Raw genomic sequence first — 18,753 nt, forward strand, 5'->3', positions numbered from 1 at the left:
AGCAGCATATTGAAAATAGAAGAGAAACCAGCAGATTCTCTGGAAGCAGTTCATCATGAAAGGTTCATCTTACTGATAAATGTATAACCACACACTGAGTTAAGAGCTTTAGTGGAAAGGAACATGCTTCTGGGAGAGCATTTATGAAATGTGTGCATGATGTCTGTGTCATAATCAGATCTGCATTTTGAAAAGATGACCGTGACTAGAAAGTGGAAACTAGAGCAGAGGTCAGCCAGGTGGGTGCCAGAGCCATTTAGCAGGCTATTGCAGAAGTGCCAACAAAAGATTGTGGTAGCTTGGTCTAAGGGTATGTCAGTGGAGATGAAGCAGTGGAGAGAACTTTGTAGATATTTACGGGGCAAAACTGACAGGACTGGATGATGCATTGCACATGAATGGTGAGGGAGAAGGGGTTGTCAAGGACAGTCACTTGGTTTCTGGCATATTCCAGTGTAGAGATGATTGTGTAATTTGCTGAGATTAGGATGCTGGAAAAGGTCCATATTTGAAATGAAAATCATAAATTCAGTTTTAGACAAGTTGTGCTTTACATACCTTTACAACATTCAAATGGGAATGTCGAGAAGGACCTTGGAAATAGGAATCTGGAACTCAGAGAAGATTGGGACAGAGATATTTATCAGGAATGTGTCAGCATATGGATGCTCACTACAGCTAGAGAAGGGCAAGATGGTCCATCCCAAAAAAACAGAATGAGAAGAGAACCCAGAACTCAGTCACATTTATCATGGGGATAGAGGCTGAAACTAAACAAACTAAGAATTTGAAATCAAAATCTGTTTTATCCCAACTCCCAAAATATAGCTTTTTATTTGCAGTTGCAGTAGCTATTTGTTATGTAACTAGTCTCACTTGTGTATTGATGTTGAAGCAGAGATTATAGGAAAGCACCTTTTTAAAAAGCTCATTCCTAGATTTATCCTTTTCAACAATTTGAGAAAAAAAAGAAAATTTAACCAAAACTTAGTGGAAATACCTCTAACCAAGAAGACCCATTTCCAGTCTTCATTATGCTTTATCTGGCAGTGAAACATCTTGAAAATTTTCTAAGATAGCATTGATTTCCAAACCTATGGTTTTAGGGTAAAAAGGAATGTGACATTTGAGTGGTTATCACTTTTATCACTCTGCTATCACTTTGAGTCCTATTTCGTTAAACACCATATTTCATTTTTGAAATCTTTTAATTGTTATAACATTCTGGCATTCACTAAAGAAATAAGGAATGAAAGTAGAAGAGATAAAACGGAGATGCTAAAAATCTTTCCACTAAGAATAACGTAACTCCTTCTCTACAAAGGAATGTTAATGTAACTCTTCCTCCTGAAGCAACTAATTAAGTATTTGACACCTCAAGGCAGCATTTGTTGCTCAACTCACAAGTTGTAACTAAATGTTAACACTCTGAGGCACTCAGGCAAGATAATATGTATTTACTAAAAATGCATGTTAGAGACTTGCTACAAATGATCCACTAAGATGCAGAATCATGTTTAATCTGTAAACTCTACTTCTGAAATGTAAAAATAGAAGTGAATTCAGTTAACACAAACACACATGGATATAGGACATTTTCTATTTTCTATTCCTAATGAGAAGTCTTAGAGTAGTGAGGTTTCTTTGAGTAGATCCCACTCTCTCAGTTTTCAAATAGTGAAATCAAGACCCAGGAAGGTGAAGTGACATGCCAAAGATGACCGAAATAAATGGGGATGGAACATAGAATAGAATCCAATTTTCTAGACATTTTTAAGGTCACATTATGTGGAGATCTTCTGTAATTATTCTCTTTTAATTTCACATTTATTTTAAAATTATGAGCCACAGCAACATAGTCATATTTTATGCTCAGTGAATCTATATGCTGTGTGAATAAAATATAAATGGAATATGGTTTCTCTTTTTAAATAATTTACAATCAAGTCAAAGAAACATGCATGTCCATTAATACAATGTGAAACGTAATATACTAGATGTATAAACCAAAAGCAACGAAAACACAAAAGAGACCATTTAATGGTACTGGCTTCGAAGATATAAGGGTAGGAAGTTTCAGGTAAACATTTCTTTTGAATTGGTTTCCAATTGGGTTTCATTTGAAGCAAGTTTTTGCCAAACAGAGTCGGAAGTGTGAGTCAAGAGAAGGTAACTCCAGGCTCATCATACTGGTCATTAGAGAAATGCAAATCAAAACCACAATGAGATACCATCTCACACCAGTTAGCATGGCGATCATTTAAAAGTCAGGAAACAACAGACGCTGGAGAGGATATGGAGAAATAGGAATACTTTTACACTGTTGGTGGGAGTGTAAATTAGTTCAGCCATTGTGGAAGACAGTGTGGCGATTCCTCAAGGATCTAGAACCAGAAATAACATTTGACCCAGCAATCCCATTACTGGGTATATACCCAAAGGATTATAAATCATTCTACTATAAAGACACATGCACATATATGTTTATTGCAGCACTGTTCACAATAGCAAAGAATTAGAACCAACCCAAATGCCCATCAATGATAGACTGGATAAAGAAAATGTGGCACATATACACCACGGAATACTATGCAGCCATAAAAAAAGGATGAGTTCATGTCCTTTGCAGGGACATGGATGAAGCTGGAAACCATCATTCTCAGCAAACTAATACAAGAACAGAAGACCAAACACCACATGTTCTTACTCATAACTGGGAGTTGAACAGTGAGAGCACATGGACACAGGGAGGGAAACATCACACACTGGGGTCTGTCTGGGGGCAAGGGGCTAAGGGAGGGATAGTATTAGGAGAAAAACCAAATGTAGACGGTGGGTTGATGCGTGCAGCAAACCACCATGGCACGTGTATACCTATGTAACAAACCTGTACGTTCTGCACATGTATCCCAGAACTTTGATAAAAGAAAAAGAAATGAAAAAAAAAAAAAAAAAAAAAAGGAAAAGCAAAATAAGAAAAGGCAGAGAAGCTGGCGTGGACATAGGGGTTCTGGGGCAGCATGGATCATCACAGATGACTGTGCAAAGCTTTGGGCCGCATCGTGAAGGTCTTTGAACCTTGTTCCATGGAGGTGAGATCATATTAACCTAGAATGGCAGCTAGCACAAGGTTGTGGGCATGGAGTTGACAGGTTATGTGTGTTACAAGGGTATCTTTGTCAATAGATGATAGCAAAAACTGAGACGACTAATGGCAAAACACTAGAAAAAGCTATTATTATAATGCAATACATTTAAGTGCCAACTAAAGCAGGGACCAGCTCTAGGCACAGGAGAATATACTCTACCCAGAATTAGGTCTCAATGTAAATTGCACAGTGGTACATCCCATGTTGCCATGCTTGACTTCATGCTTCAAAAGATGTCAGTGCTTAAGAGTTACAACAGGGACTGATCTGAGTAAAGCAGGAACATTATTGTTAGTGGGTCAAAGGATATGCTTTTAGAATAGAAACAGTTATTTTCCAAGACACTAACTAGGTAACTCCAAGTTCTTAAAATTAAAATTCATGAAAAATAAATGTTTCTTATTAACTAACTCTTCTTATAGCCTCCTTGTAAAAGTCAAAGTGGATAAGTTGTCTACACACTTTTTAGCATGAGGAGTCAGACTTTATATATTTGATGCTGTATGTGAATTTTCATTGAGTAAATTTACAGTGAATGGATTCAGGCAGGCACAAGTGACTTGATTCCTTTACTTCAAGCCACTTATCCTGAATTTGACTTAACTCCCCGACACTGCCAACTTAGGGTGAAAGGAATGAAGTAAAGAAGCTTTGTCTGAAAATCTGTCTGGTGTTATAGATCATGACTCTGAGTGTTGCATATTTTCAGGTAATTATGTCTTCAGATTCATAGGACAGAACATCACTGAGACGGAGGAGGCTTGGGGTCCCTGCTGTTTTCGCAGGGGTTGTTAACGCAGTGAGAGGCAGAGCAATCCAAGTTTACCCAAAGATTGGGTAAACTTGTCATATTCACTGTTCTCTTTTCTTCAGAACCCAGTGTGCTTATCTACTCATTTACAGAGGAGTGTGGAAACTCTTAATTACTGCTTCATGGAAAATTTACTTTAGGTGGTTAATGTTGGCCTGTAGTGGAACCAGAGAAATCCCACATAATAAACTGCCCTTCCAAATTCAGATGTTACTTACTTGTTGGGAAATGGTTTGCCATGCTTTGTTTACAGCTATTAAAGCCTGGGAAGGGTGATTAAAAACTTCGTAGGAATCCTTGGGGCTAGAACTGAACAAGTCTGTGAAAGACAACATGGCAGAAAATGCCACTTTCTCAATATGCTTTTGTATAACGCTAGCAATTTGATGTCACCCCAGTAAAACCCAGGGAAGCCACACAGCAGTTTGGTAGCAGACACTCAGCCACCAGTGGGGACATCAGATACCATAAGACTATCGAGCTGTACTGTGGAACTCAGGGAACTCATATTTCTTCTCAGTGTCCCTCAGAGAGCAAAGTTTCCAGCCCTTTAAAAATGATTATTTTCGTTATTGGAACTTGTTCAATGTCTGTAGTTATGCTCACTCTTTTTGTTTTGACTTTATCTTTGCAAACAAAATTAGTAAGATAGAAAATATCAAAAAAGGTTTTTTTTTGGGGGGTGGGCAGGCCCCAAGGTCAGTGTAACTTATCTGTATAGTTTTTTCTATATGATTATACCTCTCATTAATTTATGTCCTCATATTCCTGGTTTTAAATACTTTGTTGAAAAGTCCCCTTCTTGGATGCAGTAGGATTTATTTCTTATGAAGTTGTGGTGGTATTTTGTTATTATAAAATAATAGCAGTGACTGCCGTTATGACATATCAGGTGCCATGTATTTTGTTTTAGATGTTTGACCTACAGCATTTCATTTAATTCTTTCAGATATTGTGATACAAACATTTTTATAGCATGTATGTTGTACTTGAGAAATCTGGGGCTCAGAAAGTTTAATGTGAAGACCAGAAACAGCCCGCCTGACTTGCCCCAGTCCTGAACTACTTACTCTGTAGTCTACATAGGTTTTATTTATTTATTTATTTATTTATTTACTTATTTATTTATTTTAAGACGAGGTCTTACTCTGTTACCCAGGCTGGAGTGTAATGGCATGATCTCAGCTCATGGCAACTTCTGCCTCTCGGCTCTAGCGATTCTCGTGCCTCAGCCAACCGAATAGCTAGAATTACAGGTTCATGCTACCATGCCTTAATAATTTTTGTATTTTTTCTAAAAAGAGTGTTTCATCACATTGGCCAAGCTGGTCTCGAACTCCTGGCCTCAAGTGATCTGCCCGCCTTGGCCTCCCAAAGTGCCAGGACTACAGGGATGAGCCACTATGCCTCGCCTACATAGTGTTTAGATGCAAATTCCCTTTGATATAAGCATATTTCTGGAAAGTGGCACATAAAATTGAAATGGTTAGATAAAACCATGCTTTAAAACCACTAAGAACATGCATTGTAGAAACCAATGGTCAACCCAGGGCAGAACTGGCAAGTGATTAGAGGTTGAACCATAGAGTTGTCTTGGAGGTGTATTTACATAGTAAGCACAGTGCATTTGCCTGAGTTCCATTTTACAGATCAATACCATGGAAGCATTTTCTAAAGATGCTTTATTTATACTTTAAGACTGAGAAAGTAAGAATTGTCCATGTCAATGAATATGTTTATAATTTTTTTATAAATTATTAATTTTGGATACTTTTTGAAGGCTCATGAAGATTATTAAATCTTCCCCATTATGAAGTCCAACATCCTTTTATATGTAAGTGATATTTTCATTTCATGATCTTGAACATTTTACCTGGACATGTCCAAATTTTCCTGCCTCTCTTTCCTTTAAAGTATACCTGTTCAGCAAAAGACATAAACAGATATTTCTCAAAAGAAGACACACAAACAGCCAACAAACATATGAAAAAAGTGCTCAGCATCACTAATCATCAGAAATGCAAATCAAAACCAAAATGAGATATCATTCCACATCAGTCAGAATGGCTGTTACTAAAAAAATAAAATAAAACAAAACAATAGATGCTGGCAAGGCTGCAGAGAAAAGGGAATGCTTATACACTATTGGGAGAAATATAAATTTATTACTTTAGGCACTATGGAAAGCAATTAGGAGATTTTTGAAAGAACTTAAATCCACAATTTAGCCCAGCAATCCCATTAACTGGTATATATCCAAAATAAATTAAATAATTCTACCAAAAACAAGCATGCACTAATATATTCTGGATAAAGAAAATGTGATACATATACACCATGGAATACTGTGCAGCCATAAAAAGGAACGAAGTTACTTCCTTTGCAGCAACATGGATGCAGTTGGAGGCCATAATCCTAAATAAATTAATGCAGGAACAGAAAACCACATACTACATGTTCTCACTTATAAGTAGGAGCTTAACATTGAGTACTCAGGGACATATAGATGGCAACAGTAGATATGGGACTGTCAGATAGGAGGGAGGGAAGGAGGAGGGCAAGGATTGAAAAACTGTTGCATACTATACTTACTACCTGGTCGTGACAGGATCAATCATACCTCAAACCTCAGCATCACACAATATACCCATGTAACAAATTTTCACAAGTACCCCAGAATCTAAAATAATGAAATAATTTAAAAAATAAAATTAAAGTACAGAAGAGTACCTGTTGAAAGGGTTATGGCTAGCATGACTTGGAACACAGTTATTTCATCCAATTTATTTAGTACTTGTAAGAATAAAGTCAATTATGAAAGCTGTCCTTCCTTATAGATACCCAAGGTGTTTGACAGGCAAATCTGACCTTTGATAACAATGTTGCTTGAAGGTCTAGAAAAGATGCTATGAAACGATTCATAGCAAATGATAGACAAATTCATCCTCTCAGCAGTCTCTGAGGGCTCATTGTCCCTTTTTCCCCTCATGTCTTTTACCCAAAGTTCCCATGATCCAAAGAAGTTCCTTATTTTTCCACTATTGTTGAATGATATCATTACTAGATTTAGAGGATGAAATTCCAGATTTCATTCTTAAGTGTGATACCCACTAACTGTGAAGGCTTTGAATAAATCATGTTGCTTTTCTAAATCTCAATTTCTATGTGTAAAACAATGATAACGAAACCACCCTATCTGTATCAGTAAGCTACCTGAGGCACTGTGTATAAAAATTCTTCTGCTAAAAAAAAAAATAAGCAAAATTCCCTATCTCCATGTGCTCAATCTCTGTAAGCTATATACAGCAAGGCATACAATTCTTTTATGAGGATTTGCTTTTAAAAAGCAACTTGCTGACCTAAATGATCTTAATTTGGTAGAATATAGCAGTGTGGTATGTGGCAAATGGGAGCATTGTTCCATATTTCTTAGGCTTACCTACTTTAGATTACTGTTTAATCTCATCCAGACCCCTACTTTTCTAGAAGTCAGAATTCATCCTTCCAGAAACTTCACACTGCACTTCTAAAAGAATACCTAAACCTCAGGCTATATCCAGATTCATACAGGGTGCTTTTTCTCTATTGTGGTAACACATGTCTTTCATTTTACAATTTTAACTATTTGTAAGTGTACAGTTGTATGATATTAGTGCATGTGCCTTGTTGTGCTACCATCACCACCATCTGTCCACAGAATTTTTCATTATCTCCAATTAAAATTATTTACCTATTAAACACTAACATCCCATTCTCCCATCACTTAGCTCCTGGCAACCACTCAGGGTGCATATTTTAAAATACTAGCAGTGCTAGATAAAATAATGCTAACCCCTATAACAAATAATCCCTAAAATATATAATGGCTCAAAACTATTTCTGACTCTAGAAGGTATGGAAGGGTTGTTACTGATTGTCAGGCAGTTCTTTTCCCAGCTCTTCTCTAGAATTATTACAAATTTTGATTGTTCCATCATCCCCCATATGGCTTCTAAGGTCATCATTCTTCCCTACCTCAAGACAACAGGTGAAGGAAGAGAACATGGTGAATTACCCATGTGCAGTTTATTTTAGGCCAGGCCTGGAATCAGCACACATCACATCACATACACTCAATCTCTTGCTGCGACTCAGTCACATGGCCTCAACTAGACTTCAGAGAAGCCAGGAAATACGGTTTAGTACATGAAGAAGAAATTTCGGGTTTGAGGATAAGCCAGCCAGTCTCTGCCATCAGTTATATTAAGAGTGTAGATATGCCTAGGAATCATCATTCATGCACTTAGAACTTTTACTTTTTGAAAATCTAGTTTTCCCTGGCAGAAAAAGATATTTCATTTTAACTATGTCCAAAACCAAAACGTATCTGAATGGCAAAATTAAAGTGTACATATAATTCCACTGAGAAGCAAGAGATATTATCTAGATATAGAAACCTTGAGAAACAGTTGAGAAGCTTAGAGGAAGTCACTTCTTCACTCAGTTAAATCAGCTAAATGTCCAATGAGGACATCTAGAATGTTCAGAAGCTCTAGAATTGTGTGTGTCTTTAAAGAATACTTCAATAGTTATCATTTCTAAAATGTCAGCATCCATATCCAAAGGGTTTGTCATCTCTTAATATGCACTATAAATGCAACCGTGATCAGTAGATTAATTCATTAGTTTGCAACATTGAGGAAGTTTTTAGTTGATAAATGTATTGATACTGAACACATATAGATGTGGCTTGAAGAGCAAAACAAATAGGCATATGTTACAGTTTCTGTTCACATAGGAAGGAATCTACTTCCTTTCACTAATTGCACTTAAAGTAACCACAGGGACTCAGGCTCCATACATAGAACACTTAGCATCTGCGTTTTCCTTTCATACAATGAGACAAAATGCACAAATGCATTTGTTGGCAATACTGACAAAGACCGATTTGTGGAATAATTGAAACCTTGATTTCTGTCATTAGCCGGATGTTTACAAAACCCATCTTCCTGTCTACATTCCAGATGTTTCTCCTTATTTTAATAGCTCTTTGTTTTACATGGGTTTTGAATTCCAAATTGTAAAGTGTCAAGCAAAAAGACTTTAGTTTGCAAGTTTCATGGAGAATGACATAAGCTTAAACTCCTCAGAATTCTTGTAACATTTATCTGTAGGTCCTTACAATTAGCTTATTTTCTGTAGAAAGCCTGAGGTCTTGAATTATGTCCTAGAGTCTACATTAGATGATTGAGCAACCCTTTGGTTCACCTCACTACTCTTGCACATCAGATACAAATTTTGGAAGGAAGTATTCTTTTTGGAATAATCTTTCTCTGCAACTTTGATTTCTCAGGGAACGAGCGTTGAATACAACACAGCCTGGGTCCCTTCAGCTCACCGTGGGAAACCTGAAGCCAGAAGCCATGTACACCTTTCGAGTTGTGGCTTACAATGAATGGGGACCAGGAGAGAGTTCTCAACCCATCAAGGTGGCCACACAGCCTGAGTGTGAGTATGAAAAGGAACAGGCCACAATTTAGAAAGTGTTTATTTTCCTCTGCAGTATCCTTGATACCTTTGCGAGGTGATAAAAATGGAAGAATTTTTTTTTCTTTTAAGTAACCTATATAACTCAAGAACTTTTAAAAGTAAGACGACTTGTAAATAGAATGGCCTCTTCACTTAGGCCATGTACCGTAATGGCAAATTAACCTCTATAAAGGCCTAATCTAGCTATGCAGTCTACATATTCATTTCCTAAGAAAGTGATTTACTTTGCCTAACAGTATTGTATCATCATCGTTGGGCTTCAGCCTCCTCTGTTGAATTTTCAGATTTTTTGAGTTTGTAAAGAGTGTAACATCAAAGGTAAAAGAACAATAGCATACAACTTCTAAATCCAGGGACTAATTTAAAAGTGTAAACACGCACCGGTATGTACTGAAAAAGCTACTAAAAGCAAATTGAGACTTGAGAAATATGATAATCTCTTTTGGATAATCTCACTCTCCTCTACCTTGAATCACTAGATTTAGCTATTTTTTTTTTTTTTTTTTCACGAAGTAAAGCAGCTGAATGTTCTTTGACCAACATATAATTTAATGATTTCAACTTTGATAAAGGAAGAGCTCCAAAATTACATATTGAAAACTGTTTCTGTACTTGACAAAATTTTGTTTTTACTTGTGCATTTCGAATGTTTTTTGACAAGATTAGTTGCTGATGAGCCATTCGCCAAATTTGTTTTGTTTCACATTTTAAAAAATTGGAATTTAAAATCAAAATGAATTGCATGGCTACTTGTTAACAAGCTGCCTTATGTTAAACATCTAACTGCACCTATTTCCTTTTGATATAAATAAATTTATAATGATATTTTGTTTTCCTCTTCATTTTACATGAAACTGTATTTAACTTCAAAATCACCTCTTGTATTTTGGGAATAAGGTGAAGTAGAGATTGGAAATACTTTAACTGGTAATTGTGGGTGGTTTAAATCAGCATGTCGAAGAAGAGAGAACAGGAGATACAGTCTGAGTGCACTTTTGACAGAATCTCCATCCTTTATTTCATTTGGCCAGGGCTACAGACACAAGATGATAACAAATCAGAATAAAGTATGAATTGAAGGGAGGGAAGAGGGCTAAGCTGTACAATGGTACAAATTTTGCCTCACAGAAATAAAAGCTCAGCAACTTCAAAAGCATAGTCATGTTGAGGTTCCGGACAGTTATTTGGAAATGCAGGCCCCCGGGCATCATAATAATTTGTAGGATCCAAATAATTTCTGTTTGCAAAGTAAAACCACAGCGGAATATTGTTAAAAATTGTGAAGATTATGGGATGCCTACAGCAGAACGTGAGGCCTTGCACAGCTTCCCTCTTTGCTGCCCATGGAGCTGGTCTTGCTCCCAGGTTTCTCTTCTGGACAATTTTTTGTTGCTGTACTGAGTTAAATCACTAGACGGTGCAAATTTCCCCTTCATAATGTCTATATTAACATAACATTTCAGTCTTCTTTTTTTTATTTTTGGGACAGAGTCTCACTGTGTTGTCCAGGCTGGAGTGCAGTGGCACAATCTCAGCTCATTGTAACCTCCGCCTCCCGGGTTCAAGCGATTCCCAGCTAATTTTTGTATTTGTAGTAGAGACGAGCTTTCACCATGTTGGCCAGACTGGTCTTGAACTCCTGACCTCAAATGATGCCCCCGCCTCAGCCTCCCGATGTGCTAGGATTACAGGCATGAGCCACCGCGCCCAGCCCAACATTTGAGTCTTCAATTGCTTTACTGACTTCATAGATCATCTATGTAAAATCAATAACATTTATGATCATTTTGTATTTTTGATTAAAAACAAATTAAGCTCTTTCTATATATCACACTCTATATATGTGTATATGCCATGTGGTAGATAGGTCAGCAGTTTAAAAACTTAAAGAAACTCTTGGTAAATTTTCTAATATTGGAACTAACTTTAAAAGCATGCTCATTTTCAAAAGATCAAATCTCTGTGAATTAACTGAATTTTTCATTTCCTAGTTATAAATTATCATACAATTGTTATACTGTACTTTTCAGAGCTGACTAATCATGATTACATTATACTTCTGATAAAAATCCTGGTTGGTTAACCTTACTTTGTAAGAATGAGCATTTTTTTTTCTTTGATCAATACTATTGTTTCTAAGCATTCAACTCAAAAAAGCAATTTTCAGCATTTTAAATTTTTGTTTTAAACACCAACATTCCCAAGCCAAGGTAAAGTGTTTTCCTTTTTGACGCTGGCTAACAACACTCATTCCATAAAAAATTAAAAAAAAAATAAAAAAACTATGATACAATGATACAATATATTCTGCTATTTTAATATAATTAAGTTAAAAAGAATAATGATTGTATCACACATATGGCCTTAACTTTGTAAAACACAACCAATGACATAACTCAATTCAGAAGTATGTTTAATGAACATTTATTATATTTCTAACACTGTTCCAGGCTGCATGAGGCATGTTAGAAAAGCATACGTGAGTAATAAAGCAGCAGTATTTATGGATCTCAGTAGATTTGGGGGGAAGCAAATATTTTAAATATGTAACAATAACAAAACAACTCAAGTAGGGGAACTTATAAGAAGTTGGTAAATGGAATACAAACAATCTGAGTCACAGATTTGCTCGTGGGCCCGTGACCTGTGATGGCTGCAACATATTACCTAGTTAATTTCTTATGCCCAAATCGTACTGCATACACCTCCTCCAATCAGTCTTGTAATCCAGTTACAATGACAGCCACCTCTATGCTTTATATATCACACATTCCTTCCCATTCAGAAAGCAGTGTGAAATATGTGTGCAGAGGACCTCACTGGACCCAAGTCTCTATAAGCATTTACTTTGCTTAACTATTAGCGTAAATGATAAGGTACACAATAACAAAAGCATAATTGAATAAAACATGTTGATTGTTGGTATTGTTGTCACATATAAATTATATTCTCCAAGAAATGAAAATGAAGAATCTTTCTGCTTTAGAAACATGATGCAGCCATGAATTTTTTTCATTAATGGCAGCAATAACAGCCTTAGAATGCTAACCATATTTTGGCCTTTAGTAACAGCATCATTCTATTAAATTACCTATTTTCTTACCAATATATGAAATAAGAATAATTTCCTTCGCAGATCACTGTTTATTGCACTATGACTTGATTCTGTTTCATTGAACATTGCCACTGGATGATTCATCCCTTACTGAGTAGATAAGTAGGAATAAAGTAACCTGCATAAACAAGATATTCAGAATATCCTTTACATGTGTAAAAGAGTTAGCCAATTCCTTCAATTCATGTATATTGAGTACTGCTAAACTCACTTGACGTCTTTCTTACAGACATTAGAATAAATAAATAATATTATCATAAGTGATAGGCATTGCATGTGTATTTTATCTTCTGTTGGTAACATAAAATGCCATTTTGGCAATTTGAAAGTATTTCTAGGATAAGGAGCACTTACTTCATCTTCTCCAAGACCGCTCAGTAAGACACCAATTACTGAAGAAGATGGAATATACCAGAGATCCTATGGCTCCTTTCCGTTCCTTTTCTTTCCCCTTCCTTCCTCCCATCCTCCTTCCCACCATCCTTCCCTCTTTGTTATAAGCCCATCTTTCTGTCCTTAAGAGAAAATGTGAGGGCTGATTTTATTACTTCACTAGATTATCAGAATTTAGAGGCAAGATCAGGTTAAAGAAAACGTTTTCATCAATATCTCTTTTCTGACAAAATGATCTTATCTTTTGAAAATGGGTCTCAGGTGAGTATGTGTTTGGTTGCTGCTTTTATCAATGTTTTTCCAAATATGATGTGGTAATTGTACACTAAAATTACATAGCTTGTATACAAATTGAATTTCAAGTTTTTCATATTATTTGAAAACATCAGCTCTATTATGCAAACCATATTCGCAAAGAATAAAACTGATGGAAAATATGTCTGAAATATAAATCAGCCAGTAACTGTTTCTAAAAGTGCATACATTTTGTGGTAATCATTTAAAGAGATCAGCAGCCCAAGATCCAGTTTATGAAATAATCGCTCGAAATAGAAAGGCTTGATTTATATGAAGGTTTGTGTCCCCTGATGATATCTTTCTTTTGCTAAACCCTTGCTCATTCTCCCTGCCTTTATGGTGTATAATTTCTCTACCGTATTGTCAGCCAGGATTTAAGTCCCTGTCTGCCTAAGACTTGTCTAATCTTTTCATACCACATGTGGAGATTTTTTGAATTATTATTTGCAGTCCTTTAAGATCCTGTTAAGGCAGTTTAATCATAAAGGATGTTAAAATGGACCACATACTGGCTTGAGGGCTTGAGTTAGAATCAGAAGCCTATTTGCAAGACCACAATTCAATAATCTACAAAACTCTTTTATATTTAAGAGTTGTAAGTAATATTCTTAATCTATTATATTCTTTACACTAAAAAGATGAGTGAAAGCAACCCACCAAGTTGAGTGACTTTAGAATATATTATCTGGAGGAATAGCCGTGTTTGCTTCTTTCTTCCTTCATGAGATTTTAAACATTGTAATAGGGCTCTACTTGTATGGTTGTTAGGAAGAGAACAGAGAAGTTCAAATAATGTCTCTGAATATTATTACCTGTACCCTAGAGCAAGTTTGTCAATCATTGAGACCTCAGTTTCCTGAACTATAAATGGGAGTATCATTTATTCCTCCTCTTCCTAAGTTGCAAAAATGAAATATGATAACACATGGGCAGCCACTGTGTCTTGCCTGACATCTCAATTTAAAAAAAAGAGAAAAGCTGCCTGATTCAACGGGATCAAATAAGTACATAATTTCAACTGCTCTACATTTACAAACAAAGTGGGATACTCACTAGGGTAATCACTTGGGTAAATAAGGCTAATATAATACCTCATTTATAGTTTAGAACTAGCTTGATCACTATATAGTCAGCACGTTTACATACTCTGTTACTCTCTCCCTAATTAACCTCTCCTTAACATTTGGCATGCTGTTATAGATTGGCTTGTCTCAATTTTGAAGTCTTATAAACAGAAAGTGCTACATGATCCCATAAAATGTATCACAGCATTGCCATTTTATAAATAAAGCCATGTGTCAGTTAAGGAAGGATATATATTCCAAGAATTGTATCATTAATTGGTTTCATTTTTCTGAGAACATCATAGTGTCTTACACACACCTAGATGGTAGAGCCTACTACACACCTGGGCTATATGGTGTGGCCTATCACTCCTAGGCTGCAAACCTGTACAGCGTGTGATGGTACTGAATACTGTAGGCAATTATAACACAGTGGCAGATATTTGTACATCTGAGCATATCTAAACATAGAAAAGGTAATGCATTGCATTACAGTGATATGATGGCAAGATGTCACTAGGCGATAGAAATTTTTCAACTTCATTATATTCTTATGGGACCACCTTGGTATATGTGGTCTGTTGCTGATCAAAACATTGTTACGTGACACTTGGCTGTCATTGCTTGGTTGATGCTGGTAGAATCTGGTTTGGGAAAGATATAAAATATCAGTTATATTTATTTAAGGACGGTTCCATAAATTAAGCAAACTAAGTTGACCACAGCTCTGTCTAGCTCATTACTTTTGTCACTTGATTTACAACTATTAACTGCACTGCACTGAGATTTGAATAAATATTTGGGATGACCACTATGGCAAATCTGTCAGCTCGACAACAGTTCAGTTGTCTGATCCCGTACATGGCTAGACATAAATAATGGAAAGAAGTAAAGATAAGCACTGGGATAACATCTTTTTTGGTAGCATACAAATACATTATTTAAAAAGTCTCTTGATGTAAAAAAAATGTTTTCGGATATTATAAATAGGAGATGGGGAATGTTAAAAACTTACGGTTTAGTATCCTCTGTGACCAAAGGCTTAAGGAATTCATTTGGATTTAATGGTCAATTAGGCTAGGTATGATGTCTTTTATAATGACATATATTAGTGGAAAGATTAGAGGCAGGCTTGAGATGATGGGTTGTATAATCACCCCTAGAAAACTTCAAAGCAAATGTGAGTCACTGTGCTCTTTCTTCATTCATTTAAAAATATTTATTTTGTGCTAAGTTCTAGACCTACAGTTACCAGTACAGTAATGACAAGCCACATTTGTCTATTTAAATTTAAAAATATTGAAATAAAATAAAATTTAAAATTCAGTTTCTCAGTCACAATAGCCCCATTCCAACTGCTTAGTAGCACTTAAAATTTAAATAGAATTAAAAATCAAAAATTCAACTTATCTGTCTTACGAGCCATATCTCACAAATTCATATATGATTACTGGCTACTGTATTGGAGATCACAGAGACCATTTCCATTATTTCAGAAAGTTCTGTAGGACAGCAGCAGTCTAGGCACTATGCTGGTAAATGAGGATAAAAAAGCAAGTCAGAAATGATCCTAACTCTCAAGGAACTGGTAGTCTGGTGGAAAAATCTTTAAGGAGAATTCACTAAAAACAACTTTCACAGATTTCATCTCCCTGAACAAAATTGTTCAGTTTTGCTCAAAACAAAAAAGTTAATTATGTGCTAAATTAATAGACATGATTTTTTAAAGGCCAGATAATCTAGACCTGAAGATAGTCTGTTTATTTACTTAAGTTAATCACATTAAAAATCTGTTACCTGAAAAAATACGTAAGTGTCTTCCAAAGTTCAACTGAAGGTGAAGGACATAGCTTACTAGTTGCTTGGGTTAAACAGTGATATATCATAAGTGTAATTTCCCTAAGAAGCTTCTGTTGGCTCTCTTATTTTCTCTTTTCTTTTGAGCAAACATTATGATTCAGGCTTCTTCAGTTGGTATAACCAAACATCTAGAAAATTTATCTGCTTCATGAGAAATTACGTAGAAAGCTAACTTCTCATAGATAGATGTAAGGGAGTGTAGGAAAGGGGATAATAAAGTGTCATAGTAATGTTTGGTTTTCAGGCAGCACTGTCAACTAGTCTGGGAGAAAGAGGTTCCCTAAGTAGATCTGATTTGGGTTTAATCGCCTAATTTGGTTATATACCCTACTAAACGTGAAAGCAGTAGGTTTGCTAAGCTGAATTAGAGCAAAAGCCAGCATGAACATCTTTGGGGATATTGTCATCATGCTGGTGCGGCCGAATGAAACTCTATTCCAAGGATATGAGCTGAGCTGCTTTAGGCAACTGCTTTGATGGAGAGCTGATGAATACTACCAAGAAAGAGTAAAGATAGAAAGGAATAAGGCATTTTAATCACATATGTATTGAAGCACTCCCTCATCTTTAGAGCATATTTTTCTATGCAGTTCATAAGTATTTATTGAGCACTTACTATGTGATGAGCCTTTTATAACATGCTTGGGATAGAAAATAAAATAAGGGCAGAAGTTTCTTTCTTTGTCTGTTTCTGCTGCTATAACAAAATACCTGCACTGTGTAATTTATAAAGGATAGAAATGTATTGCTCATGGTTCTGGAGCCTGGGAAGTCTGAGATTAAGCAGGTTTGATGTCTAGTGAGGGCTGGTCTCTGCTTCCAAGATGAGGCCTTGTTGCTGCATCTTCCAGAGGGTATGAACGCTGTGTCCTCACGTGGTGGAAGAAATGGTAGGACAAAAAAGAGGAGCTAGCTGTTCTCTCTAGCCCTTTTATAAGGACTAGTCTCTTCATGATGGTAGAGCCCTCGTGGTCTAATCATCTTTTAAAAGATTATTAAAATATTTGCATTGAGGTTTAAATTTCAACATGAATTTTGGAGGGGGCACAAACATTCAAAGAAGTTAGGGATACTATTTTTGATGAAAATGTCCCTGTAAAATAAATGGACCTAAATAATACTGAGGGATCAAATTTATTTTCTTTATTTTATTTTATTTTTTTTTTGAGATGGAGTCTTGCACTGTTGCCTGGGCTGGAGTGCAGTGGCGTGATCTCGGTTCACTGCAACCTCCACCTCCCGAGTTCATGTGATTCTCCTGCCTCAAACTCCAACGTGGCTGAGATTACAGGTGCACACCACCACACCTGGCTAAGTTTTTGTAGTTTTAGTAGAGACGGGGTTTTAATATGTTGGCCAGACTGGTCTTGAACTCCTGATCTCGTGATCTGCCCGCCTCAGCCTCCCAAAGTGCTGGAATTACAGGCATGAGCCACTGTGCCCGGCCCTATTTCCTTTTTTTAACCTAAAGTTAGTGTTACAAAGTTTCAGTATATAATTAATGCATAATCTAATGCAGATATAATTTAATGCACAAACCATATTGTCTTTTAGCATAGAACATTTTAGTGTATTTAGGAATTATCTGATATAACACTCCACCAAATTTAAGTAAAGCTCCTTTTTAAATTACTGTACTATTTTATGGATTCTTTTAACTGCAGGTTATATTCTGCTTGCTGTAATATATGATGAATTTTACATGTTACATAAAAAGTCAATAATATGACTTTAACTATTTTTCTTTAACTCCAATGTTCTTACATTATGTTACTTTAATTGCCCAATCTTTCCTCCTTGGGGAACCCGAGATCCCATGCAATGAGGAGTTCAGTTGGGACAGAAGTTCTGATCACAGGCTATTCTGCAGGGAGTGGAGATTACCGTGAGTTAAAAGAGAAAGATTTTAAGCCTATGACAGGCAATTACTGCTTCTAATTGTAGTTGTTAAAGTCAAAGCTGAGATGTCGTCACTCATTGCTGGAAGGAAATGACCACAGATTTGTATCAACTGAAAGTCAAGCAATGGAACTCCAAGCCCATGGTCAGTGGTAGTAACTTGTACATTGTCCTCTTATTTAAATCTATAATTGGTGTTCCAGGTCATCCAAATGGAAGTAGAATGACATGTTTAAAAACAAGGATTTAGAAATGAGATTGGGTTTGAATTCTAGCTTTTCACTTGTCAGCTAACTGGGTTAAGTTAGCTTTTCTTCTGTAAAATGGAGATAAACTCTATCTTGCAAGGATGCTGTAAAGATTAAAGTAAAATATTTAGGATGGTAATGCAATTGTGCATCTTCAAATGGTTATTCTGAGGATTAAATTAGATACTTAGTTTACTTCCTGGTGCATTGTCAGCCCTCAATAAATACCAGCTTCTGTTATAATCATCCATTATAACTCCATTACTTGATTTTAATTATTTCTCATATAATGATGCTCCTTAATGCTGCAGATAATTTGCTAATTTCTGTGTCTGTGTTTCTTTTCTTTTTTTTTTTTTTTTTTTTTTTTTTTTTTTTTTTTTTTTAA

The 18,753-nt window shown here is 35.9% G+C and overlaps 1 protein-coding gene across 1 annotated transcript in view; it reads left to right on the forward strand.

Annotated features, from left to right (window-relative positions):
• Nucleotides 1-18,753, forward strand: part of DCC (DCC netrin 1 receptor) — a gene marked incomplete at its 3' end in the record, with an annotated part of 1,003,641 nt that overhangs the window by 867,583 nt on the left and 117,305 nt on the right. The window contains exon 9 of the mRNA XM_017877558.1: nt 9,293-9,447. Coding sequence (XP_017733047.1) covers nt 9,293-9,447 — 155 coding nt within the window. The remainder of the gene's footprint in view (nt 1-9,292; nt 9,448-18,753) is intronic.

This window comes from Rhinopithecus bieti, unplaced genomic scaffold, assembly GCF_001698545.2.
Source record: "Rhinopithecus bieti isolate Rb0 unplaced genomic scaffold, ASM169854v2 scaffold_9976, whole genome shotgun sequence".
Lineage (NCBI taxonomy): Eukaryota > Metazoa > Chordata > Mammalia > Primates > Cercopithecidae > Rhinopithecus > Rhinopithecus bieti.